At 42.2% G+C, this 21,023-nt stretch overlaps 2 protein-coding genes across 5 annotated transcripts in view; one reads left to right on the top strand and one right to left on the bottom strand.

The window, feature by feature from the left end:
* TTC33 (tetratricopeptide repeat domain 33) overlaps positions 1 to 21,023 on the top strand; it is a 124,650-nt gene that overhangs the window by 37,805 nt on the left and 65,822 nt on the right. The window lies entirely within an intron of this gene.
* On the bottom strand, positions 5,473 to 19,829 carry PTGER4 (prostaglandin E receptor 4). Of its 3 annotated transcripts, none has more exons than XM_029216113.1 (3): positions 18,962 to 19,829; positions 17,906 to 18,818; positions 5,473 to 7,653 (listed from the first exon to the last, which is right to left on the bottom strand). In XM_029216113.1, exons 2-3 carry the CDS (start codon positions 18,773 to 18,775, stop codon positions 7,063 to 7,065), a joined length of 1,461 nt encoding a protein of 486 aa, XP_029071946.1. In that variant the 5' UTR covers positions 18,776 to 18,818; positions 18,962 to 19,829; the 3' UTR covers positions 5,473 to 7,062. The 3 variants fall into 3 exon arrangements, with proteins under 3 accessions (XP_029071946.1, XP_029071947.1, XP_029071948.1); XM_029216114.1 differs by having other exon boundaries at positions 19,275 to 19,829; XM_029216115.1 differs by having other exon boundaries at positions 19,387 to 19,829.

Raw genomic sequence — 21,023 nt, 5'->3', positions numbered from 1 at the left:
TTTATTCTGTTAATATGATGAATTACATATATTTTTCGAACGTCAAATCAACTGCATTTCTGGGATAAAATAAGCCCTATTTAGTTATGATGGATTATTGTTTTTAGATCCTTGTTGATTCAATGTGGTAATATTAAGGATTTTTATGTCTATGTTCATGAAAAATATTGGTCTGTAGCTTTCTTGTAATACTCTTTTAGCTCCTGAATCAGAGTAATGCTGACCTCATTAAAAATAGAGGTTGAAAAGTATTTCCACCTACTCTTTTCTCAAAGAGTTTCTACAGATCTGGTAATTTTTCAATAGCGTTTAATAGAACTAACAAGCGTTGTCACCTGGATCTAGCATTTCCTTTTTGGGAAAGTTTAAAATTACAAATTAAGTTTCAAAAATAGCTACAACGTAGACCTTGTCGATTGTGTCACATTGAGTGATAGTATGATTTGATTAAATTAGGATCCCAAAAAAGTCCATTTGTTGCATTGTTGATATGTCTCTTAGTCTTTTATAATCTATAGGTTCCCTTTCATTTTTTCCTTGCAGTTTATTTTTTTTTAAACTGAGTTGTTTGTCCTTTAGAATTTTCTGCTTTTTGTATTTTGTCTCTTGCATCCCACCTAATATCATTATGTTACTCTGTACCTACATTTCCTATAAAATGATTAGAATTCTTCAGTTTTCTGGTAAGAATACATCATGGGTGGTTTTGGATATTTAGACCAGAAGTTAAATATTTCTGGCTGTCTCTTTCTCTTTGTAATGTCAGCAGCTGTTGACTATTTTTGCCTAGATTCATTGTTTCATTAGAGGCTACAAATGGTGATAATTGTTAGAATTTTGGTGCTAGAAAACATCTTTGAAGAAAAACTTCCCCTCATCAACTATTTTGTTACCTTGGAAACAATTTATGTAGTACAGGCAGTTTCTGTAGTGGAGGCTTTGTTCTTCCCCTTTATTTAGCACTTTTCAAAATAATACGTTGGTTCTCTAGCACCCTCCAAAGGTGATGGGTGAGGTGTTCTGTTTCGTTTTTGTATCATTATGAAGTCATGCATTGAGACATATATGTTTCGATCCTTGCAGTTATTATTCATATTGATGTTGTGTACATCCTCAATTTCAGTAGATCACACCAAGTTCATTTTTTCAAAATGGTTCTGATTTTATACCCCACCAACAATGTATTAGAGTTTCTAAAGCATACTTGGTATTTTCATATTATAAAATTTTTACAAATATGATTGGTGTATAATATATATATTTTATATATATATATATATATACACACACATATATGTATATATACACACACATATGTGATTTCACTGCATATATATGTATGTGTGTGTATATATAATTATGATTTCACTGTTTATTCTTCTTTTTTTTTTTTTTTAGAAATTTATGACATGAACTATTTGGAATATGATTTGGCTCCCTTACATTTCCTCAATATATTTACTTATTACTTCTGCATCCATTTCCGATACAGTTGATTATAATTTTGGCCTCAATTTATATTCATTGTTTAATATGACTATGTAATTATCACACATAGTTCGTCTCACGTAGTCTATTATTTTTATTTTACCTTTCTTATACTTCTCTTTTTCATGGAGTCAATATGCCTTTTTTGTTGTTGTTCTTTAGTTTTCCATGTATATATTACAAATATCCCCTCTAATAGAAATATAATACTCCCCACAATATTCCAAATATAAAATACTCTATTGATTTTCTTTCCTTTCCTTTTTTTTTTTTTTTAACCTAGAGACACATCCAGAACCCCTTCTCCTGCCTTAGGCTACTTTCACTGTGTTCTACTGCAGAGCTGTTGCCTTGAGTTCTCTTTCATCACTGTTCTTGGAATTCTCTTTGTTTCCTCCTTGTATCGAACTCAAGAAAGAGAAATGTTTACCCAGTTGTTCAGATTTTAGTGTATGGACTTGCTGTGGTTGAAAGTTGTTAGGACACAGGTATGTCTGGTGTGCTCTCTGTCCTCTTCTGTGGTGTGGAATGGGGTGGATGACCTGGGAGGGTAAATAAATATAAGGTTGTGGGTGAATGGTAGAGATGCTGATATTGATACAAAGACAAGAAGCCCAACTATCTTTCTCTCTTCTTTTCTTCCAAAGCACTTCCAGCCTAGGGCTACAGCCCCATGTGTGGCTTAGGGCAGCTCAGGCTAAACAATAGGATCAAATGTTCTCTCGAGCTGAGTCTATTTTTCTCTGGTTCCACTTCTGGTGTACCTTGAGAGCAATCATAAGATCACACTTGCAGCATCTTAGACTCAGGCTCTGTGGTGGTAGGAAGGGCATGAGGTGGGGGGAGCAGTGAAAAGAGAGGAAACTTCATGGCTTGTTTTGTTCTGAAACTATGACAAGTAGTTTAGGAAAAATGGCTGTTTCATGTAATGCAGATATTTCTGCATTAAAGTCTAAGGCTAAAGGCATAGCTAACGGTGAATACTACTGTGCCTTGATTTTTCCATGGCCCTTTGTGTTTGTGGCTCCAGTAAGAAACTTGTGCAGAGGGGTGCACTTTGGGAAAAGACTCTTGCATTCCATGGTCTTCTAGTCAAAGTACCACTTTAATAGCTGTACCAATATCACAATCTTTTCTAATACACTTGACCTGGTTGGTTAGATTATGAGATTGTCTTAAAGATTATGAGATGGTGTTAAAATTATCTTCCTGTCTGCTATATCCTACTGGGACCAGGTAGGATTTAATACTAGCCAGTTAGATAATCAAAACTGTCCTGCATAGAAAGTTTGACACTCTAAATGATCAGAAACAAGTTTCCCACAACAAAAAAACTGTCTTTGCATAACATAGTTGGTAAGTCCTATAAGTAAATGTGGAATGGATGACGAACAATGCTGAAGTTTTTCTTCCTTTGGTTCTTTTTAGAATAAGCCAGACTCAACAATAAAAAGACAGTGTATGGACTGAATTGTATCCCCCTGAAATTCACGTGGTGAAGCCCTAAAACCCCCAGTGTGACTGTATTTGGAGATAGGGCCTTTAAGGAGGTAATTAAGTTAAATGAAGTCATAGGGTGGGCCTTAATCCAATGTGACCGGTGTCCTTTTTTTTTTTTTAATAAATTATTTATTTATTTATGGCTGCATTGGGTTTTCATTGCTGTGCGCGGACTTTCTCTAGTTGCAGCGAGCGGGGGCTGCTCTTCGTTGAGGTGTGTGGGCTTCTCATTGCGGTGGCTTCTCTTGTTGAGGAGCACAGGCTCTATACATGCGGGCTTCAGTAGTTGTGGCTCGTGGGCTCTAGGGCGCAGGGTCAGTAGTTGTGGCACACAGGCTTAGTTGCTCCACGGCATGTGGGATCTTCCCGGCCCAGGGCTCAAACCTGTGTCCCCTGCATTGGCAGGTGGATTCTTAGCCACTGCGCCACCAGGGAAGCCCCTGACAGGTGTCCTCTTAAAGAGATACCAGGGATGCATGTGTACAGAGAAGGCCACGTGGCAAGACAGCAAGAAGGCAACCATCACAAGCCAAGGAGAGAGGCCTTGGGAGAAACCAAATCTGCCAGTGCCTTTATCTTGGACCTTCAACCTCCAGAACTGTGAGAAAATAAATTTCTGTTGTTGAAGACAACCAGTCTATGGTACTTTGTTATGGCAGCCCTAGCAAACTAATACAGACACATTATCCAATTTAAAAATGCACAAATGATTTGAATGGGCATTTCTCCAGAGAAGACATACAAATGGCCAGTATGCATACGAAAAGATTCTCAACATTGGGACTTCCCTGGTGGTACAGTGGTTAAGAATCTGCCTGCCAATGCAGGGGACACAGGTTTGAGCCCTGGTCTGGGAAGATCCCACATGCCACAGAGCAACTAAACCCATGCGCCACAACTAGTGAGCCTGTGCTCTAGAGCCCGTGAGCCACAACTACTGAGCCCACGTGCCACAACTACTGAAACACGTGCACCTAGAGCCTGTGCTCCGCAACAAGAGAAACCACCACAATGAGAAGCCCACGTGCAGCAACGGAGACCCAACGCAGCCAAAAATAAATAAATTTAAAAAAAAATATATATATATATAAAATTACCATTTAAAAAAATAATAAAAAAGATTCTCAACATCATTTGTCACTAGGGAAATGCAAATCAAAACCACAGTGAGACACTACTTCATACCCATTAGGATGACCGTAATAATTTAAAAAGACAATAACATGTATTGGTGAGGATGTGAAGAACTTGAAACGCTTGTACATTGCTGGTGGGAATGTAAAATGGTGCAGTCACTTGGGAAAACATTTGGCAGTTCCTCAAAAACTTAAATATATACTTAATAAATGACCCAGCAGTTTCACTCCTAGGTATATAGAGAATTGAAAACAATATGTTACCACAAATACTTGTACACAACCGTGGCTATCAGCGGTATTAATAACAGCCAAATAATGGAATCAACCCAAATGCTCATCAACTGATGCATGGATAAACAAAATGTGGTATATTCACACAGTGAAATATTATTCAGCCATAAATCAGGAATGAAGTACTGATTCATGCTGCAACATGGATGAACTTTGAAAATATTATGCAGACAGTAAAGGCCACATATTGTATGATTACATTTCTGTCCAGAATGGGCAAATCCATAGAGATACAGTGGTTGCCAGGGTCTAGGGGGAAAGGTGAATTGGGAGTGACTGCAAATGGGTATGTGGTTTCTTTTGGGGATGATGAATATGTTCTGGAATTAGGAGTAATGGTTGCACTCTATGAATATGCTACAATACTTTACAAGGCAAATTTTATTATATGTGAGTTTTATTCCAATTAAAAAAAAGAATAAGCCAGAATCAGCATTCTGGGTGGTGAACCTGAAGTAAAGGATGAGTGAGATTATGCCTTGGCTATTAGTAATGCCAACTTCTGAATGAGGCTTTGTTTTTCCTCCATGAACATGTGTGATGAATATATATATTCATTTATACGTAAATTTAGATGTTGTCCCATTGTCCATATACATGGAAGAAAAACAAAACTTCTCTCACAAGTAAAATATTCTCTGAAAACATTGTTTCCTATTCATTGGTAAAATAGAAAGAGCCAGATCTCCTTTTCCCTCAGCAGAAAATCACTAAGCCATCAGGACTGTGAAGATGACAGTCTAGCTTTTCTGATATCATCCAAAAATCTCTCTAAAAAGATCGCAAAAAAAAAAAATCATAACCTCACTCCTGGGGATTGTTGCTACTCAGTGTGTTCTAATACTGGCAGCATCAGCATCACCTAGGATATACCCCAGACCTACTGAATCGGAAACTTCGTGTTTTCACAAGACTTGCAGATGACTGTGATGCATGCTAAAGTTTGAAAAGCACTGATCTAGAGAATTAACAAGTAGGAAGGGTCACAAGTTTATGCTAATTTTTTAATATTAAATATTTGGATACTTCACATGTAGCAAGTTAAGCATAATACTGTCTCCCCTACTATCCATACAGACTGGTAATTTTGAGTACACTTCGCACCCAGATCTTGGTTTCTAAATGCCCGTCTTCATTAAGTGGATCCAAGGCTCTGTGCTATTCTTGTAACTTTACCTTCGACATTATTTTAAAATAAAAAATTTTAAATATTTCAATTAAAAAAGATGAAAGATGACCTGAAACAAACACACAAAAATCACACAAGTTTTCCAAAACTGATGATATGGAACTCAGACTGAGTGTGTTTATTTATTATAATCTCCAAAATAATTTCAGTTGGTGCAACTGCTTAAAACCACATCACTATCAGGCTCAATTTAATTACAACCAAGCAATTCACAAAAACACTTTAAGCAACAAAACATGCTTAATATTTCTTTGAGAAAGTCCTTCAAATATGTGTACAGGGTTACTGGGCGTTAACACAAAACTTTTAAAAGATGACCCTTACACGCCCAATTTCTGTACCCCTTCTGTTGTGACATCTGTGAAAGGCTAATTTAACCAATCCTTCCACGCCTCCAAGTAAAGCCCTTCATGGTGCAATCTGCCTTTCTCTTAAATTTTAAAGAATATTCTAGATCATTCCTTAGGAAAGTAAAACAAACTATGCACAATTCTGGGGGGAAAACAAGCTGCTTAGACTTTTTATTTTTATATTATACACTTCAATTATGGGTTACTTATTAAACACTTTTTAAAATTTGTTACATTTTAAAAAGTACCAGCTAGAGAGGACAGAAGTACAAAATATTTATCAGCATGTTAGGTTCTCCCGAAATCACAGTTTTCTGGATAAATGCATGCAGCATCACTAAACGTTTTTTACTATGTATTACACATAGCTTAGAAAGAACTTTAATATTTTGGCCTGTAATTTTCGTGTCTTCAATAGTATTTTGCTTTATTCCTTTAATAGTGCTAACCTCTTTCTTTTAAAAATTTATCTTTTTTATAGATACGACTCTCACTGTGAATTTTCAACACCATAGCCTGAACTTGGTTATGAAAAATATCTAACATCTGCAACTTCAGCTGGTTATACTAGGGGGAGAGGGGTCACCATAATTTTATTATACCTTGTATTAACAATAAACCTTCTCACAGAGAAGACAATACTTTAAATACCTTAAATCATATTTACAACAATAAAATTCACATTTCATGCTTTAGTGAGACACGTAAATCATCCATAAGATAGTCCTCCTAGTTTATTGGAATAGAGCCCTTCTGTACCTGGCCTTCTGCTGTGTGCCAGATATAAAGCTCTTGATGCTATGAAAATAGCAAACTTATGCCATCCTCCTATCAAGTAGAAAAACTGAGGGTACATCTTCCCAGCCATCAAGTTGTAACCGAAATCCTGTATCATAGCGAGATGGCAACCAATGTGCTTCAGACCTCGGGACCCATAGGAATCAACTTGATTGTTTGAAAAGTGCCCAAAAGCCAGGATATTCTCTAATGTGCATTGTAGAATGAAGAGGGCCCTTCTGAGCACGGCTAAAGAGTTCATTTATGTGTCTATTGCACAGGATCTTAGAAGCTTCCAGAAATAGTGCTGTATTTCTTTCCTTCACTACTATATACATTTTTCTGACAAGTTCAGTGTTTCATTGGGAAATGTGACTTGCAGGGAGCTCCCCTTTGGGGCAGGTCCAGCCTTGCCACTCCCACCAACCTCGTCCACCAGTAAGACACTCTCTGAGTCCTGCCCCTGTGAGGAGTCTGAGGTTTCTGATATTCGCAGAGTCCTAAGTGATGTGCTGTCTGTTTGGGTCAGGCCCATGCCAGGCACACCCGGAAGCAAATTCCTGCCTCCAAGGCTATTTTCACTGAGGTCTGGCATGTAAAGGAGGGTCTGAGACGTGCTGCTGACCTCCTTCAGCTCCCGGGAGAAAAAGGAGCGAGAGTGGCTGGACATGGCAGAGGATGTCCTTCTACTGTCTGAGCAGTGCTGCCCCGAACGCTCTCTGCGCGAACCCCCGATGCGGCAGAAGAGGCATTTGATCTTCTCTATCGCTTTACTGAGCACTGTCTTCCGCAGGAGGATGTATATCCAGGGATCCAGGATGGGGTTCACAGCAGCAATTCGGATGGCCTGCAAATCTGGGTTTTTGCTGATCACTCGCTCCAAATTTGGCTGATATAACTGGTTGATGAACACCCGCACCTGTGTAAATGAGATGCCCACATTTTAGTGGTTATCATTAAGCAACTGGGAGAAACATTTTTATGCAACGTCTAACTTAGTAACATTAGGTAGCTGCCCTCTTTTCTGTTAATAAGTGCCAGGAAAAGAGCAGCATACACAATTAGCTTCAGAAGAACCACCGATTAACATTTATGTTTCAAGTCAGTGTAACTTTAATATATTTGTAACTACCTTATGAATATCTTCCCAAGATCAAAGAGGGTATAAAAGAATGCAATGTGTGTACAGGTAACATATGCATGAAGTTCCCTGGAGAAGAATTTTATTAACTTCATTTCTGTGAGTGCTTTCAAGTTTTTGTAATTCTAATGAAGTATCTTTTTTTCCCCAACAGGAACTCATTTCCTTTATGCCAGTTGGCTTTGTATATATTTAAATGAAACTTATTTTGGAAGTCAACTAATCATCTAATCACAGAAATTTATTTTAGGATCTAGAAAGAATAGCCTAGAAACTTTTAAACCAATATCTGAATCTAGTATCATCTAGAATGACCAGAGAATAGTTTTTATTTTCTCTATATGAATCTGTTCCCCGGTTATAATAATCATCTAGTGTTATCAACTCTTCCTTCAAAAATCTTTTCTATAAGCTAACTATATGTCAAGAAATAAATAAATACAATAAATGAAAAGAAGAAAAAAAGAAAACCTTTCCCCTTTTTTCCCTCTAACTGCATTCCTCACCTGGGTAACTGTATCAACCCCCAAACTAGCTTTCCCACCTCCGATTTCTGTTCTTTCCAATCCATCCTCCAAACTACCACCAGGAGGTTATTTCTAAAATGCAGATCTGATTATGCTACTTGGCTGCTAAACCTTCACTGGCTCCCTGCTGCCTGGGAACTATAGTTTTGCTCAACAACTGCCACTCAGGGAATCCATCCCTCCTTTGTGTCTCTGGAGCATTTGAGCCAGTAAACAGCCAAGAGCACTCTGGACAGCCCAACAGGGATGACAACTCATTCTAGTGCAGTTTGAGCTATTCAAGGGAAGGGGCACGCTGCCAGCCCAGCACAGGCCGGATGGCATGAATGAAGTAAACACAAGGAGACCCTAACAACCTTTTTGCTGTTGTGGAGTCTTATTTTTGACAGTTAAACGTTTTTGCTCTTACCGTAATCACTTATTTACTCATATTCTTTCATGCATTTAATCATTTAATAGTAAGCCTTTATCGTGTGTTAGGCATTGTGATAGGTTCTGGGCACAAAAAGTTGCGTTAAAGACCAAACAACACTTGAAGGCAGAGAGTAACCTCCAGCGTGCAAAACAGGAAGGTAGATCAACTATTGCTGGGGATAAATGACGAGAGGCATTTACAGGGGGCACAGCTAACCCAGACCTGGAGGGGAGGGCATCAGAAGATGCTTCCTGTGGGAGAGGAGCTTGGACTGAGTTTTGATGGATGAGTGGGAGTTTGCTGAATTTAGAAGGAAGGACATAGCATTTTATTTTATTTATTTTTGGCTGCGTTGGGTCTTTGTTGGCTGCGCACGGGCTTTCTCTAGTTGCAGCAAGCAGGAGCTACTCTTCTGCTGCGGTGCGCAGGCTTCTCGTTGTGGTGGCTTCTCTTGTTGCGGAGCACGGGCTCTAGGCACGCCCGCTTCAGTAGTTGTGGCTCGCAGGCTCAGTAGTTGTGGCTCGCAGGCTCTAGAGCACAGGCTCAGTAGTTGTGGCGCATGGGCTTAGTTGCTCTGTGGCATGTGGGATCTTCCTGGACCAGGGCTCGAACCCATGTCCCCTGCATTGGCAGGCAGATTCTCAGCCACTGCACCACCAGGGAAGCCCAGACATTGCATATAGAATTACTCTATTTAAAATGCCAAGTCATGGAAGAATGAAATGATATGCCAACTTCTGGGAACTTCAGATGACTCAATGAAAAGAGTATGAATTTGTGTAAACTGAAGGAAGACTATCATTTTATTCCTTAGAGGTAAAAGCACTTGTTAGTTTTTTCTCTTTTTAAAAAATTGAAGTATAGTTGATGTACAGTGTTATGTGAATTACAGGTGTACAATACAGTGATTCACAATTTTTAAAGGTTACACTCCATTTATAGTTATTATACAATATTGGCTGTATTCCCTGTGTTGTACAATATATTCTTGTACCTTATTTAATACCTAATAGCTTGTACCTCTTAATCCCCTACCCCTTTGTTGCCCCTCCCCCTTCCCTCTCCCCACTAATAACCACTAGTTTGTTCTCTATACCTGTGAGTCTGCTTCAAAAAAGTACTTGTTAAATGTACACTTTCACATTTACTCCTGAAGAGCAGATCTTAGAAGCTCTCATCATAGGAAAAACATCTTGTAATTATGTGTGGGGATAGATGTTAACTAGACTTATTGTGGTGATTATTTTGTAATATATAAAAATATTGAATCCTTATTCTGTGCACCTGAAACAAACATATATCAATTATATCTCAATAAACAAATATATATGTGTGTATATATATAAATTCAAAAAACCCCAGAATTTTTCTCTTAAAGGATGATGATGATGATGATGTCTGGGTCTTACTTTTAATTCCACCAGGATCTTTTATATAAAAATCTCATTGTAATTCATATAAAAATAGTGGTTTTAAGATAACTGCCATCTGTCTTTAGTAATTATTTGATAATTATTATTGCCTTCAGTAATTATTTAAGGTTAGGGAGAAGTAAGAAGTGAGTCTCACAGCCAAGGAGGATGCATTAAAAACCATAAAAAGAAGAAAGAACTCATAAAAACATAGCTGGAGCCATTTAATTAGGGACAAATATCTCTAACTTTAATAAGAGTTGATGACACTGCCACTTTGCCATACAGTATAATAATTAATGTTCATGGTGTATGAGTCACTAAGAAAGAATAGGGATATTTTAGAAAGATTTATAACAAATTGGATAAAAATGTCTAAAATGTATAAATAAATTTCATTAATCTGCAAAACTCAACTTATATGAAACTTATTTCTAGATGATGCTATATATCAGTGAGGTGTAACTGCATTTCTGTTTCTTCCTACACTGGAGTTTAGACCTCAATCAACCACAGGCTTATAATCCTTTATCAAGAAGTTGTTATTGTTTTGTTTTTTGTTGTAAAACCTGAACTGACTAGACCATGAAGTGATTTATAATTTTATTTATTCTACTTAATGTGAATATTCCTATGTTTTGCTCCAGAGGTCCTGTTCCAGTTCTGATGGGGATATTACATTTTATACATTTATACATTTAGTATATTACTAAATTACTCTTCTAAAAGCCAAGAAGTTCTGAATTTAAAACACATCTGGTGCTAAATGTTTTGAATAAGCAATTGCAGTCCTGCAAATCTCATAGAATAACGCGGTCACATGGCTTTAAGATGAAATTATTACCTTTATCTCTGGAAGACAGCTAAATAAAAACTGAACTAGAATGAACAGCAGTATATGATGACTACTCTTAAAATACTATTAGAAACCACGTTTGGTTAAATGATACTATCAAGACAAAGGATGACTGATTTTCTATCCTTTCAAAAACCAGTGAAACAAAGCATCTTGGTTTCCTCCCACCATACTCTTTATTGAGGTTCTCAGCTGCGCCTGGGCATCGAGATTCCCTCAGGTCTACGGACCTTTTCTCAGATGAAGTGTTACAGAAACCTGGACGTTTTGAGAATCTTATTTAGATCCCCCACCCTGTTGGTGGGCGATTTTGGTCTGGGGCCCAGGTCTCCAGATGACTTCCATGTTGCTTTTTCTGCTGCTTTAAGGCCGGCTGGCCTTCTGTTTAAGAATTATTTCCTGACAAGGGAATTATTGGTAAAAAGCATGAGATCTATATTTTACTCTCACACAGTAGGTTCCTAAGGGTAAAAGAAAGGATAGATTTAAATCTGTTAGTATCAGGCCCTCCCTGGTGTATAGTAGCCTCTAGTGAAAAACCTACGGCAGGATTTGTGCGAATTTGAGACTTCCAACCTCTAGGTGGCAGTGTTGCTCCACTGGGGAGTTTTTGGTCCCACAGGCCGCTTAAGAAGCGTTTTGCAGGCTTCCCTGGTGGCGCAGTGGTTGAGAATCTGCCTGCTCAATGCAAGGGAACACACGGGTTCGAGCCTTGGTCTGGGAAGGTCACACATGCCGTGGAGCAACTAGGCCCGTGAGCCACAACTACTGAGCCTGCGCGTCTGGAGCCTGTGCTCCGCAACAAGAGAGGCCGCGATAGTAAGAGGCCTGCGCACCGCGATGAAGAGTGGCCCCCGCTTGCTGCAACTAGAGAAAGCCCTCGCACAGAAACGAAGACCCAACACAGCCAAAAACAAATAAATAAATTAATTTAAAGAAAAAGAAGTATTTTGCCCAGCCACCTCCAAGACCCTCTTTCAGAACAGAATCTTGGTTAATTCTAAACTTTGCATTTCTCAAAATTTTTTTTTTTTCATATTTTTAACATAGAAATGCTTTGTTGCTAGTTGTTTCTCCCACCTCTTCCTCTAGGGAAACATGGTTACTACTGAAAGGAGGAAGAATTTTGAACAGCTGAAATGGATATAGAAGGAATGAAATTTGTAGCTATTTAAGGGAATGTAATATTAGGAGTTACCATTCAATTTTTAAATTCCCATGACCTTTCAGAAAAGTCAGAGTGTTGTAAAAAAATTAATAATGGACTTACATAATCAAAGGTGACGAGAGGCAAGGAAAGAATCATCTTTGTGGCTCACTTCATATTCAGCAGTAATTAATTCTGACTACTGTTAAGGGAATGAAAGAGCCTTATTTCAGAGTTCCATGGTGGGGGGGGCGGGGGGGCGGTGCTTACAATTAATACAAGCTACTGAACCTGGTCATTTAATGTCTTCTCAGGAAAGGAAACCTCCCGGGGTAGCATAAACATGAGTTTGAAAAGCAACACTCCAAATTCAGGTAAAAACATTCTCAAAAGTTGGTCAAATCATTGGAAAAAAATCAAGATGAAAGAGTTTTCCTTTGCAGCATGTTCTCAATGGAGACTGACTTTAAGTAGAGAAAAAGAAGGCAAAAAAGAACAAAATGCCCACGCACTTCATAAGGTTTGAAAAAAACACAGCCATCTCTGCCTCACTTTAAAGGCTACTTGATTTGCTCTGCCGAAAGGGGGGAAACCCCAGATTAAGATGGGACCATCCACAGCAGGACTTCAGTGTCATGTAGGGAGGGGAAAGCACTTTTCTGCAATTCTTGTCCAATGGGCTCTTGTTACACAAATAAACATGTTCAGGCAGTTTTCAGTTTTGGAAGAGTGTGCTGCTGAGAAAACTGAACCTCTGAGTCGGAGGCGGGCAGGGGAACACCTTAAAAGAATTCACTGAATACAAACAACACATACAGTCTCTTGCAATTTTAAAAGTTAGTCTATTTTTCAGTAGCTGCAGATTTGCGCCTGTGGCTTCTTGTTAAAATTGGCATACACGACAATATTCTAAACTTCTCAAAGATGACTAGACATTAGGATTCAGGAGCATTGGAACATAACTTGGAGAAAAGGTGATAAATTCAAAATTAGATGTGACGACAGGAAAGCTATAAGGGAGGCTACATGTTGTAAAGATAAATGCCCACGTTCTGTTCAAATCCTGGCCCTGCTCCGTAAAGAATTTATGAGCAAATTATGAAAGGGCTTAGTACAAGTATGTGGAGGCTTGGCCACTGTGGAATACACCAATAATTTTTAAACCACAGCTTAGAGGTAGCTTTGGGGTATATAGTTAATGACACGGTATCAAAAACACATACTTCCTGTTTAAGAATTAACTTGTTGGCGGGGAATGTCTAATTGAAAAAGAATGTTGAAATTTTGATTAGACTGATTTGGTAGTTGACTGTCGAGGTAGAAATGTTTTCCAACAAATGACAAGAACCTGTAACTGGATTTGTGTGTGTGTGCTCCTTGTTCTGTTCTGAGCACATAAAAGGAGTGATCTGTGTGTGCTCAGTTATCTAACTGCCCTGTGAAGAGTCCAAAATTGACACAGCTGTTACTAGAAATGCTTACCTTTTTTTTTTTTTAATTTAATGACAAAAAAAATCTCTAAGTAAAGGAGAGTGGAGAGAGTGCTTGGCTGTGTGGTGGAGTGAGAGCTCTGTTCTCCTTCCCTCTGCCTCACTAACTGGCCATTTAACTGCAGGCGAATTGCCTCGTCTCTATAGGTCAGGTCTGTACATTGAAAATTTATTTCTGCAGTGTTTGTTTTTTTAAACTCTAACTTTCAGCATTCTAATAGGAGCCTGCAAGAATCACTTCAGCTCTGGGGGAAAAATATCTTATTAGTAGATGTTCCATAACCAAGCCTTGACAGGTCAGCACAGCATGGTGAAAGGAACATTAGACTAGGACTCACCCACAGCCACCCAGGAAGTAGCATGATATAGTCTTCATCTGCAGTTGAGGAATCCTAGAGCTTTTTTTAAGACTCAGATGAGATGCAGGGAAAACACCTTACTTTTACGTGCTGCTTTGCAGTCTTCAAGGTACTTACTACTGCTGGGTCTGCAATTTTATGTTATGGCTAAAAATCTGCTTTGGGGCATTGCTATTTTTTAATTTAGCCAAATATATTTGAAAACAATAATCAGATCCTTCATGTTCTGCTGTAATAGTGCCTGGATTTATGGTATTCCTCGTGTACCTCTAGATGTGATTTTTACGCATCTGAAACCCCATCAGTTGTTTTAAGATTCCAATTTCAGTCTGCCTACAGTAAACAAAAATCTACACAGCTTTCCTCTGCTCTAATAAACCTTTGCTGCTCAGATGCTGATGAAGTCTTTATGCAGACAACTAGTTTATAGTAAGGAAACAAATAAACACTCACAGGAAGCTATTTTCCTGAAGACCTAAGTTTCACCCATCCCAGGCAGAAGATGAATCAAATTGGCCATTCTGCCCTTAACAGAGATGAATGCTTGCTACTTCAAAGTAACAAGAAAGAAAATAAAAGAAACGAGTAAGCAATAAATACTGCCATGGCTTGCCTGTGCATGGGGGGAAAATGCCTTTTCAAATCCTACAGTGTAACTGTTTAGCCCTGAGGCAAAAGATTGGATTATAATCATTATCGTAACATTAGTAACTGCAAAATTCGGCACCAGACGTTGATCCAGCTGCAGCATTTAACATCAGGACCTTAGGAGGCTGTCCCACATATTTCTAAGGAATTCAATCCCTTTTATTATCTTAAGCATAGATTCTTTCATTTCTTTAGCTTCTCTTGTATTTTAAAAACCAGAGCCTAGTTATAAATAGAATAGACAAAATGACAACCACCGCCTTCCCACAAAACCTTGTCATGTAATGTTCCCTGTCCATTGTATTTACATCTTTTCTGTTCATTGTTTATGACTCGCTTTAGAAAATTTTGCAACTTCAGCACCGTTCCTTATATATCCACAACTAATTTTCCAACCTTTCTCAAATTTCCATTCCAAGTTCTATTTATGCAACATATATATTTTGGATAACAAATTAAAATTTACTTTTGATCCTAAATTCAATATCAACTGCCCTCTAAGAGCCACTGTAGTTTTTCCTTCCCTGGTGTCCAAAAGATAAAAAATGTGGGTCCTTTGCAGTGATTGCTTGTTTTCCTTATATGTTGTGAGTCACGCTTTGCTAAACTGCACATAAACTGTATTTGCTCTATTATTTCCAAAGCATTTTAAATGTTTCGAAGGGTTTGATTTGCCTCAGATAGGATTAGCGACCAACTTTATTTGATAAAATTAAAAGAGATGCTTCATTAGTTTCCTTGGAACTGAAGATAGATCTGACTATTTTAAATGTCAAAGTTCAGAAACTTTCAACTTAAATTACAATATGAATAAGAAAAACATGAAAAACAAGAAAGTTGTAAAAATAACCCAAGGAAGGCTACAGTTGTGGATGTTTCCCTTTTAATTCTTTCAGTAGTTGCTAAACTGTGGCTGGGTGAGTAGTACAATGACACCATTCTTATCATTAATTTACAATTAAGTTGATTCTGAAATTAGATTTTAGTGGCCAAAACTAAAGGCTAAAAACTGAAGCTGCCATTACTTGTACGATTCCTTATTACTTACAAAGGTATGTCCATGTGATTACTTCTCAGCTGAGCCATTGTCAATTTTCAGGGTAAAATGACTTAATATCTACTACTTGATACTGACTTTATATAGAGTATAGTCCCCGTTAGTTAAAATGTGGTTAATTTGCAAACCACAAATACAGCTCCTATAATTTCTTGCCTCTTACTTCTCAAATAATGTCAAAGGCTTTGTGATAAATGGCCCTGCACCATTGGGTCAGATCTGCTATTTCAGCCCATAAGAGGCTTGAAGAAAACAATTCATCTGTGACTGTGCGGTAATCAACAGCTTCACATGCTTATCTCCAACCAAAACACATTTTAAAAGTATGTGCATGTCGCTAAGCTTCTAGCTCTAATTCGTCAGTTCCTTCAAGTGCATGTTCTGCAAACAACAACTCACTTTGGCATTTACTGTTCTGTAAAACATAACGCAGAGGCCACAGAAGGAAGCCCCAGCAGGAGCAGAGCTGTTTCTTCCAAAATCTCACTTTATTCTGAGTTGCCATTACAGACAGTAAAATATATTTATGTGGCTCAATCAATTCTGTAAATTATACTGGGTCCTGCAATGGTTTAAAGGCCCTTCTGGCCAATTATATTTACTTCTGTTTATACAAATTGGCAAGAAGCTGCTGTATGCTGGCTCTCAGCCACCTCGAAGTTCCTTCCATTTACAGTCAATTTTATGAGACATATAATATTTTTATATTAAAGATCCCCGAACGGCATTAATAAGGGAAAAGAAGGAATAATAACCTGTTACATTTATTTTCTTTTGCTCCCAGTCAGCATAAAAAAAAACCCAAACTTTTTTGAGTTGATAGTTTAGAATTTCCAGGAATGAGGTGTTTTGAGAGATGGAAAAACTCAGAACTAGTTGCTTTCAAGAGAAACTCTAGATACAGTAGTATGTGCATCTGCCCATGGGTTTCTAGTGCAAACAGAGGAGAACTAGGTAGGCTTTCAACCTTCCTGCTTATGACATTTTAAAACACTTTGAAAGTTAATCCAAAGGCAATTTTAAAGAAGGTGGTGTCCTGAAAATAAAGTGTACCAAAACTCAAATACACACACTGCTGCGAAGGCCAAAATTACAAGCGTTCTAGGAGGGAGACATGACGTAATATAAGAGAAGCAGTGTTTGGAGTCAGAAGGGTCTGAGGTTCATTTCAAGCTGCAAGGCTTTGGCTTGGCAATAAATAAGATGGCCATCTCTAAAACCCCATTCCTCTAGAAAGGCACTGTACCTCTCACAGCTGAGGATCCGAATTCAATACCCCATGTACATCAGCCTGCCCTTAATATGCCCCCTGAGAAACCTTGCTTTCCTGGCCCCTAGAGAGAATGACGGAACCCGAGTCTGGACCATGCCTGTGTAGGGCCACATGTGCACTGCGATGTGCTTCCCACCATGGTAAAGAGCAGGGAGTTCAGCTTGACAGACTAGCTCTGCTGGATTATTTTAAGCAAGTCACTCCCTGTGTAAAGTGAAGGAGTTAGACTAGACCAAAATGCATCTAATGTCCCTTCTAGCTCTAAAATTCTACATAAGCTACCAAAAAAACCGACATAAATAAAAACCCCACTATTGTAAGGAGTGTACACCGAAGAGATCACCACCTGATGTTTCGGATTCTGCCCTAGACAGTGCAGAGGACGGGGCTAAGTCACACTACAACGGTTTCCCCTCCGCATCTGACAGAGTGCGGCGGGTGTTCCCGGAAGGCTGAAGACCAGTGTCAGGCAGCAAGGGGTAGGGGCTGTCCCGAGAGAGTGAGAGAGAGAGAGAGTGAGAGAGAGAGAGAGAGAGAGTGAGAGAGAGAGAGAGAGAGAGAGAGAGAGAGAGAGAGAGAGAGAGAGAGAGAGAGGGAGAATCCAGCTTTCGGGGAAGGAAACGGCGATGTGGAAACGGCGACGTAGGGGAAAGGCACCTGCTGCATCTCTTTAGCGACGGGGCCTAAAAAGAGGTCGGGGCTGCTCTGAGAAGCAGACCAGATCCAGCCCCGACCTGGAGGAGACGCGTTGGCCGAGGAATGAGAGGAAGAGGAGGGAGCGGGAGATGGAGGAGGGAGGTGGATGCAGGAAAAGGGCCAAGTGGAGCCCTGGCCCCAGCCACTCACCACAAGCGGGATGGAGCAGATCAGCACCACTAGGGAGGTGGCGATGAGTAAGATGACCATCTGGATCTCGGCACCCGCGATGCGGCGGAAGCTCCGGCGGCGGCGAAAGTCGCTGAGGCGCGACAGGGCGGGGGAGGCGGCGGCCGAGGAGCCCCGGCAGGCGGCCTGGACCACGGCGGCGGTCGCGTGGTGCTGCTCGGTGCCCAGCGAGGTGCGGCGCATGAACTGACGGTGCATGCGGAGCAGCGCGCCGCACACGAGCACGTTGCAGAGCACGGTGGCGAGAATGAGGAAGGAACTGAAGCCCGCGTACATGTAGGAGAAGGCGGCGTGCGCCGTCACATTGGTGGTCCAGTCGATGAAGCACCAGGTGTCCGGGTACTGCAGCCGCGAGCTGCCGAGGCCCATGTTGGGCAGCGCGCAGAAGAGCACGTTGGACGCGTAGACCGCGAAGAGCGTGAGGCCCGCCAGCCGCTTGTCCACGTAGTGGCTGTAGAAGTAGGCGTGGTTGATGGCCAGGTAGCGCTCGATACTCATGGCACAGATGATGCTGAGCCCCGACAGGCCGAAGAAGAGCAGGATGAAGGTGCTGTACTCGCACAGCGCGGGGCCCCCGGGCCACTGGCCCTTCATGTACGTGGCGATGGTCACCGGGCTCACCAGCAACGTGCCCAGCAGGTCGGTGACCGCCAGCCCGCATACCAATGTGTAGAAAGTCGTCTCCTTTTGCTCTTTGCGCGACTTGCACAGCACCACGATGGCCACCAGGTTGCCCACCACCCCGAATATGAACATAACCGCCGGGATGGTCACTGGGCTGTTCAGTCGGTCGGAGGCCAGGGCCGATGCATTGCTTCCAGGGGTGGCCATGGTGGTGGCCGGCGGCACACTGCCTTGGAGCGCGAGGCTGGGTCTGCGGTTGGTAGGAGAGAGACAAAGACGCGGTGAGCGGAAATTACCACTTGCAAAAAGGTGTCAGACCCGCGCCCAAGAGACAATATGCTGATGAGACCAGGGGAGCAACTCGATCCTACATTGTGGATTGTAGCCACTTACCAGCTGCGGCTACCGAAATCTCCAGGCTCCGGATACGTCCTGCCAGCAGCACCACTTTACTGGCATTAATATTTATACGTTAGTACTGCCATTCTCTCCTCCTCCAAGCCAACTCATCCACTGCCAAGATGAACAAGACTTATCTCAAGGGAAAAGTGTTTTGCTCGTTTTCCCGACAGATTCTGAGTCAATAAAAGTCTCACTGAAACCAGGTTACGGAAGATAATTTGGAGAGCGCGCTCTTCCCTCCCTGGCTCGGCTCAAGGGGCGCCCGCCCACCGCTCTCTACCCAGTGCCTCCAACCCTATCTCACCTGTGGTAGCCGCGGAGGTGGCAGCCACGTAAGCCCCCAGGGTCAAGCCTCGGATATCCTGGACACGCCTTCACCCTGCCCTCAGCCTTGCCCCGCTCAATGTGGAGCTTACCAAGCCTTTGCCTTCTCAGAGCCTGCTCTCGGTGGCTGCCAATTTTCCGGTACAGGGGTCAGAGTGGTCAGCTTTCAAAAACTTGGAGAACCAGAAGGACAGCGAAATGGGTCAGTGAAGCCTGATCTTGGATTTCTTTTTCTTTGTCCTTTCCTTCGTTTCTTCAAAGACGATCCAAGCTTTGCGAAGCCCGCGGGTCTCGTCCGCGGACGGACGGCGCTCAGGTGTACTGCCGCGCGCGCAGGTGGCACCGAGCCTCGATCCCCGGCTCGGGCCGCCTTCCTTCCCAGCCCAAGGCAGCGCGGGCGGCTACCGGGACTGGCGGCTGCAGCTGAGGCCGCTTTTGGCGCCCTGGGGGCGGCTTGAGGTCCACTCGGCCTGAGGCTCTGACCTGGGGCCGTTCATCTTCCTCTCGCGATGCCTGTTTGGAGATCCGCTCTTGCCCTTCCAGCCTCTGTACAAACTTTTCTCCTGCTTCAAGTTTCCCTGGCGGAGGCGGGGCCACACTGTGCGCGGCCCGGGCGCCCATTGGCCAGACCGGGAGGGGGCGGGGCGCGTGCTAGCTCCTCTGCGCGGCGAGGAAGCTCCGCGGGCTGGAGGGAGGGGCTCCGGGCTGCGCGGATCCCACCGCGCCTCGGCGGGCGGCTCCCTGCAGCTTTCCCGCCCTCCAACGAGGTAGGGGAGGGGGTGTTGGAGACTTGGTCCTCTCGCCTCAGGCAGGTGGTGCGGAGAAGCAGTGGTCCGCGGGAGCCCCAGTGCTCTTCTGTGCACCCTCTTAGGTACTCTGAAGTCGGCATCCAGCGGGGCCAGCTCTGAAACCGGCATCTCTTCTTCCTCACTGCCTCCCGCTCCAAGTGGGCTGTTTCTCGCACCTACTTCACGCGGGTCGCAACATCTGGGTGCTGGGAAGGGAGGTCAGCGGCTTAGGACTCTACTTTGGAACGCCCGAGGTGTGTGTGTGCGCGCGCGCGCGCGCGCGGCCCGGGGAGGAGAAACAGGGTGTGTGCGCGCGTGACCCCGGGTCAGCAGTAGGGTGCGCGCGACGGTTGTGGTGGGTGGATGGGCGGGTGGGCGCCAGGCATGGGCGGGGAAACAACGAAGAATCCACCTTCTCACCATAAAAGCAGTTAGTTGGCAGCGCCCAGGCCATGGGCTGCTCTCGGTAGGGCAGTCCCAGGCAAAAAATAGGAGCCGGGACAGCAACCGCTCCCGGCGCAGGTGGCAGAGCCCTGCGGCTGCGGAGAGGTGGCGCGCGGTCCCCCAGGGGAGGGGTAGTGAGGGGGAAGGGCTGCCTGTCTAACCGCGGAGGCCTTTCTCCTCCTTCGGGGAACTTCTCCGCCTGGTGACAATGGTTAGACTGAGCTTCGTGTCTTGGCCCTGTTACGTTCGTGTTTAGATACCTTCAACACGAATCCTTGGAAAGGCTGATGCAGAGCGAGACTGGGATTTGAAAGTTTTTCGAGTAAAGGAATCAACTCTAACCCTGGTCAACTCTTGGAAAAGCCCAATTGCTCTACCTTTTCACTTTGAATTACACTATAATTTCTTCTGGGATGGGAACAGTTTTTTTGACGACGCGTTATTCACTTCCTCCTGTTCTACCTCCTGAAGTAAGAACTGAAAACTAAAAAAAGTGA

This window comes from Monodon monoceros, unplaced genomic scaffold (genome assembly GCF_005190385.1).
Source record: "Monodon monoceros isolate NGI ecotype Baffin Bay Population unplaced genomic scaffold, NGI_Narwhal_1 Super_Scaffold_12, whole genome shotgun sequence".
NCBI classification, from domain to species: Eukaryota; Metazoa; Chordata; class Mammalia; order Artiodactyla; family Monodontidae; genus Monodon; species Monodon monoceros.
The sequence above is the reverse complement of the archived record's forward strand: the minus strand, read 5'-3'. Positions and strand labels throughout refer to the sequence as shown.

What these genes read in the sequence shown, in the direction of transcription:
- PTGER4 (XM_029216113.1), bottom strand. Translation starts at nt 18,775, where the DNA reads ATGGCCACCCCTGGAAGCAATGCATCGGCCCTGGCCTCCGACCGACTG. An exon ending in TCTGCTCCATCCCGCTTGTG is followed by an intron (nt 7,654 to 17,905) that starts GTGAGTGGCTGG and finishes TCATTTACACAG; the next exon opens with GTGCGGGTGTTCATCAACCA.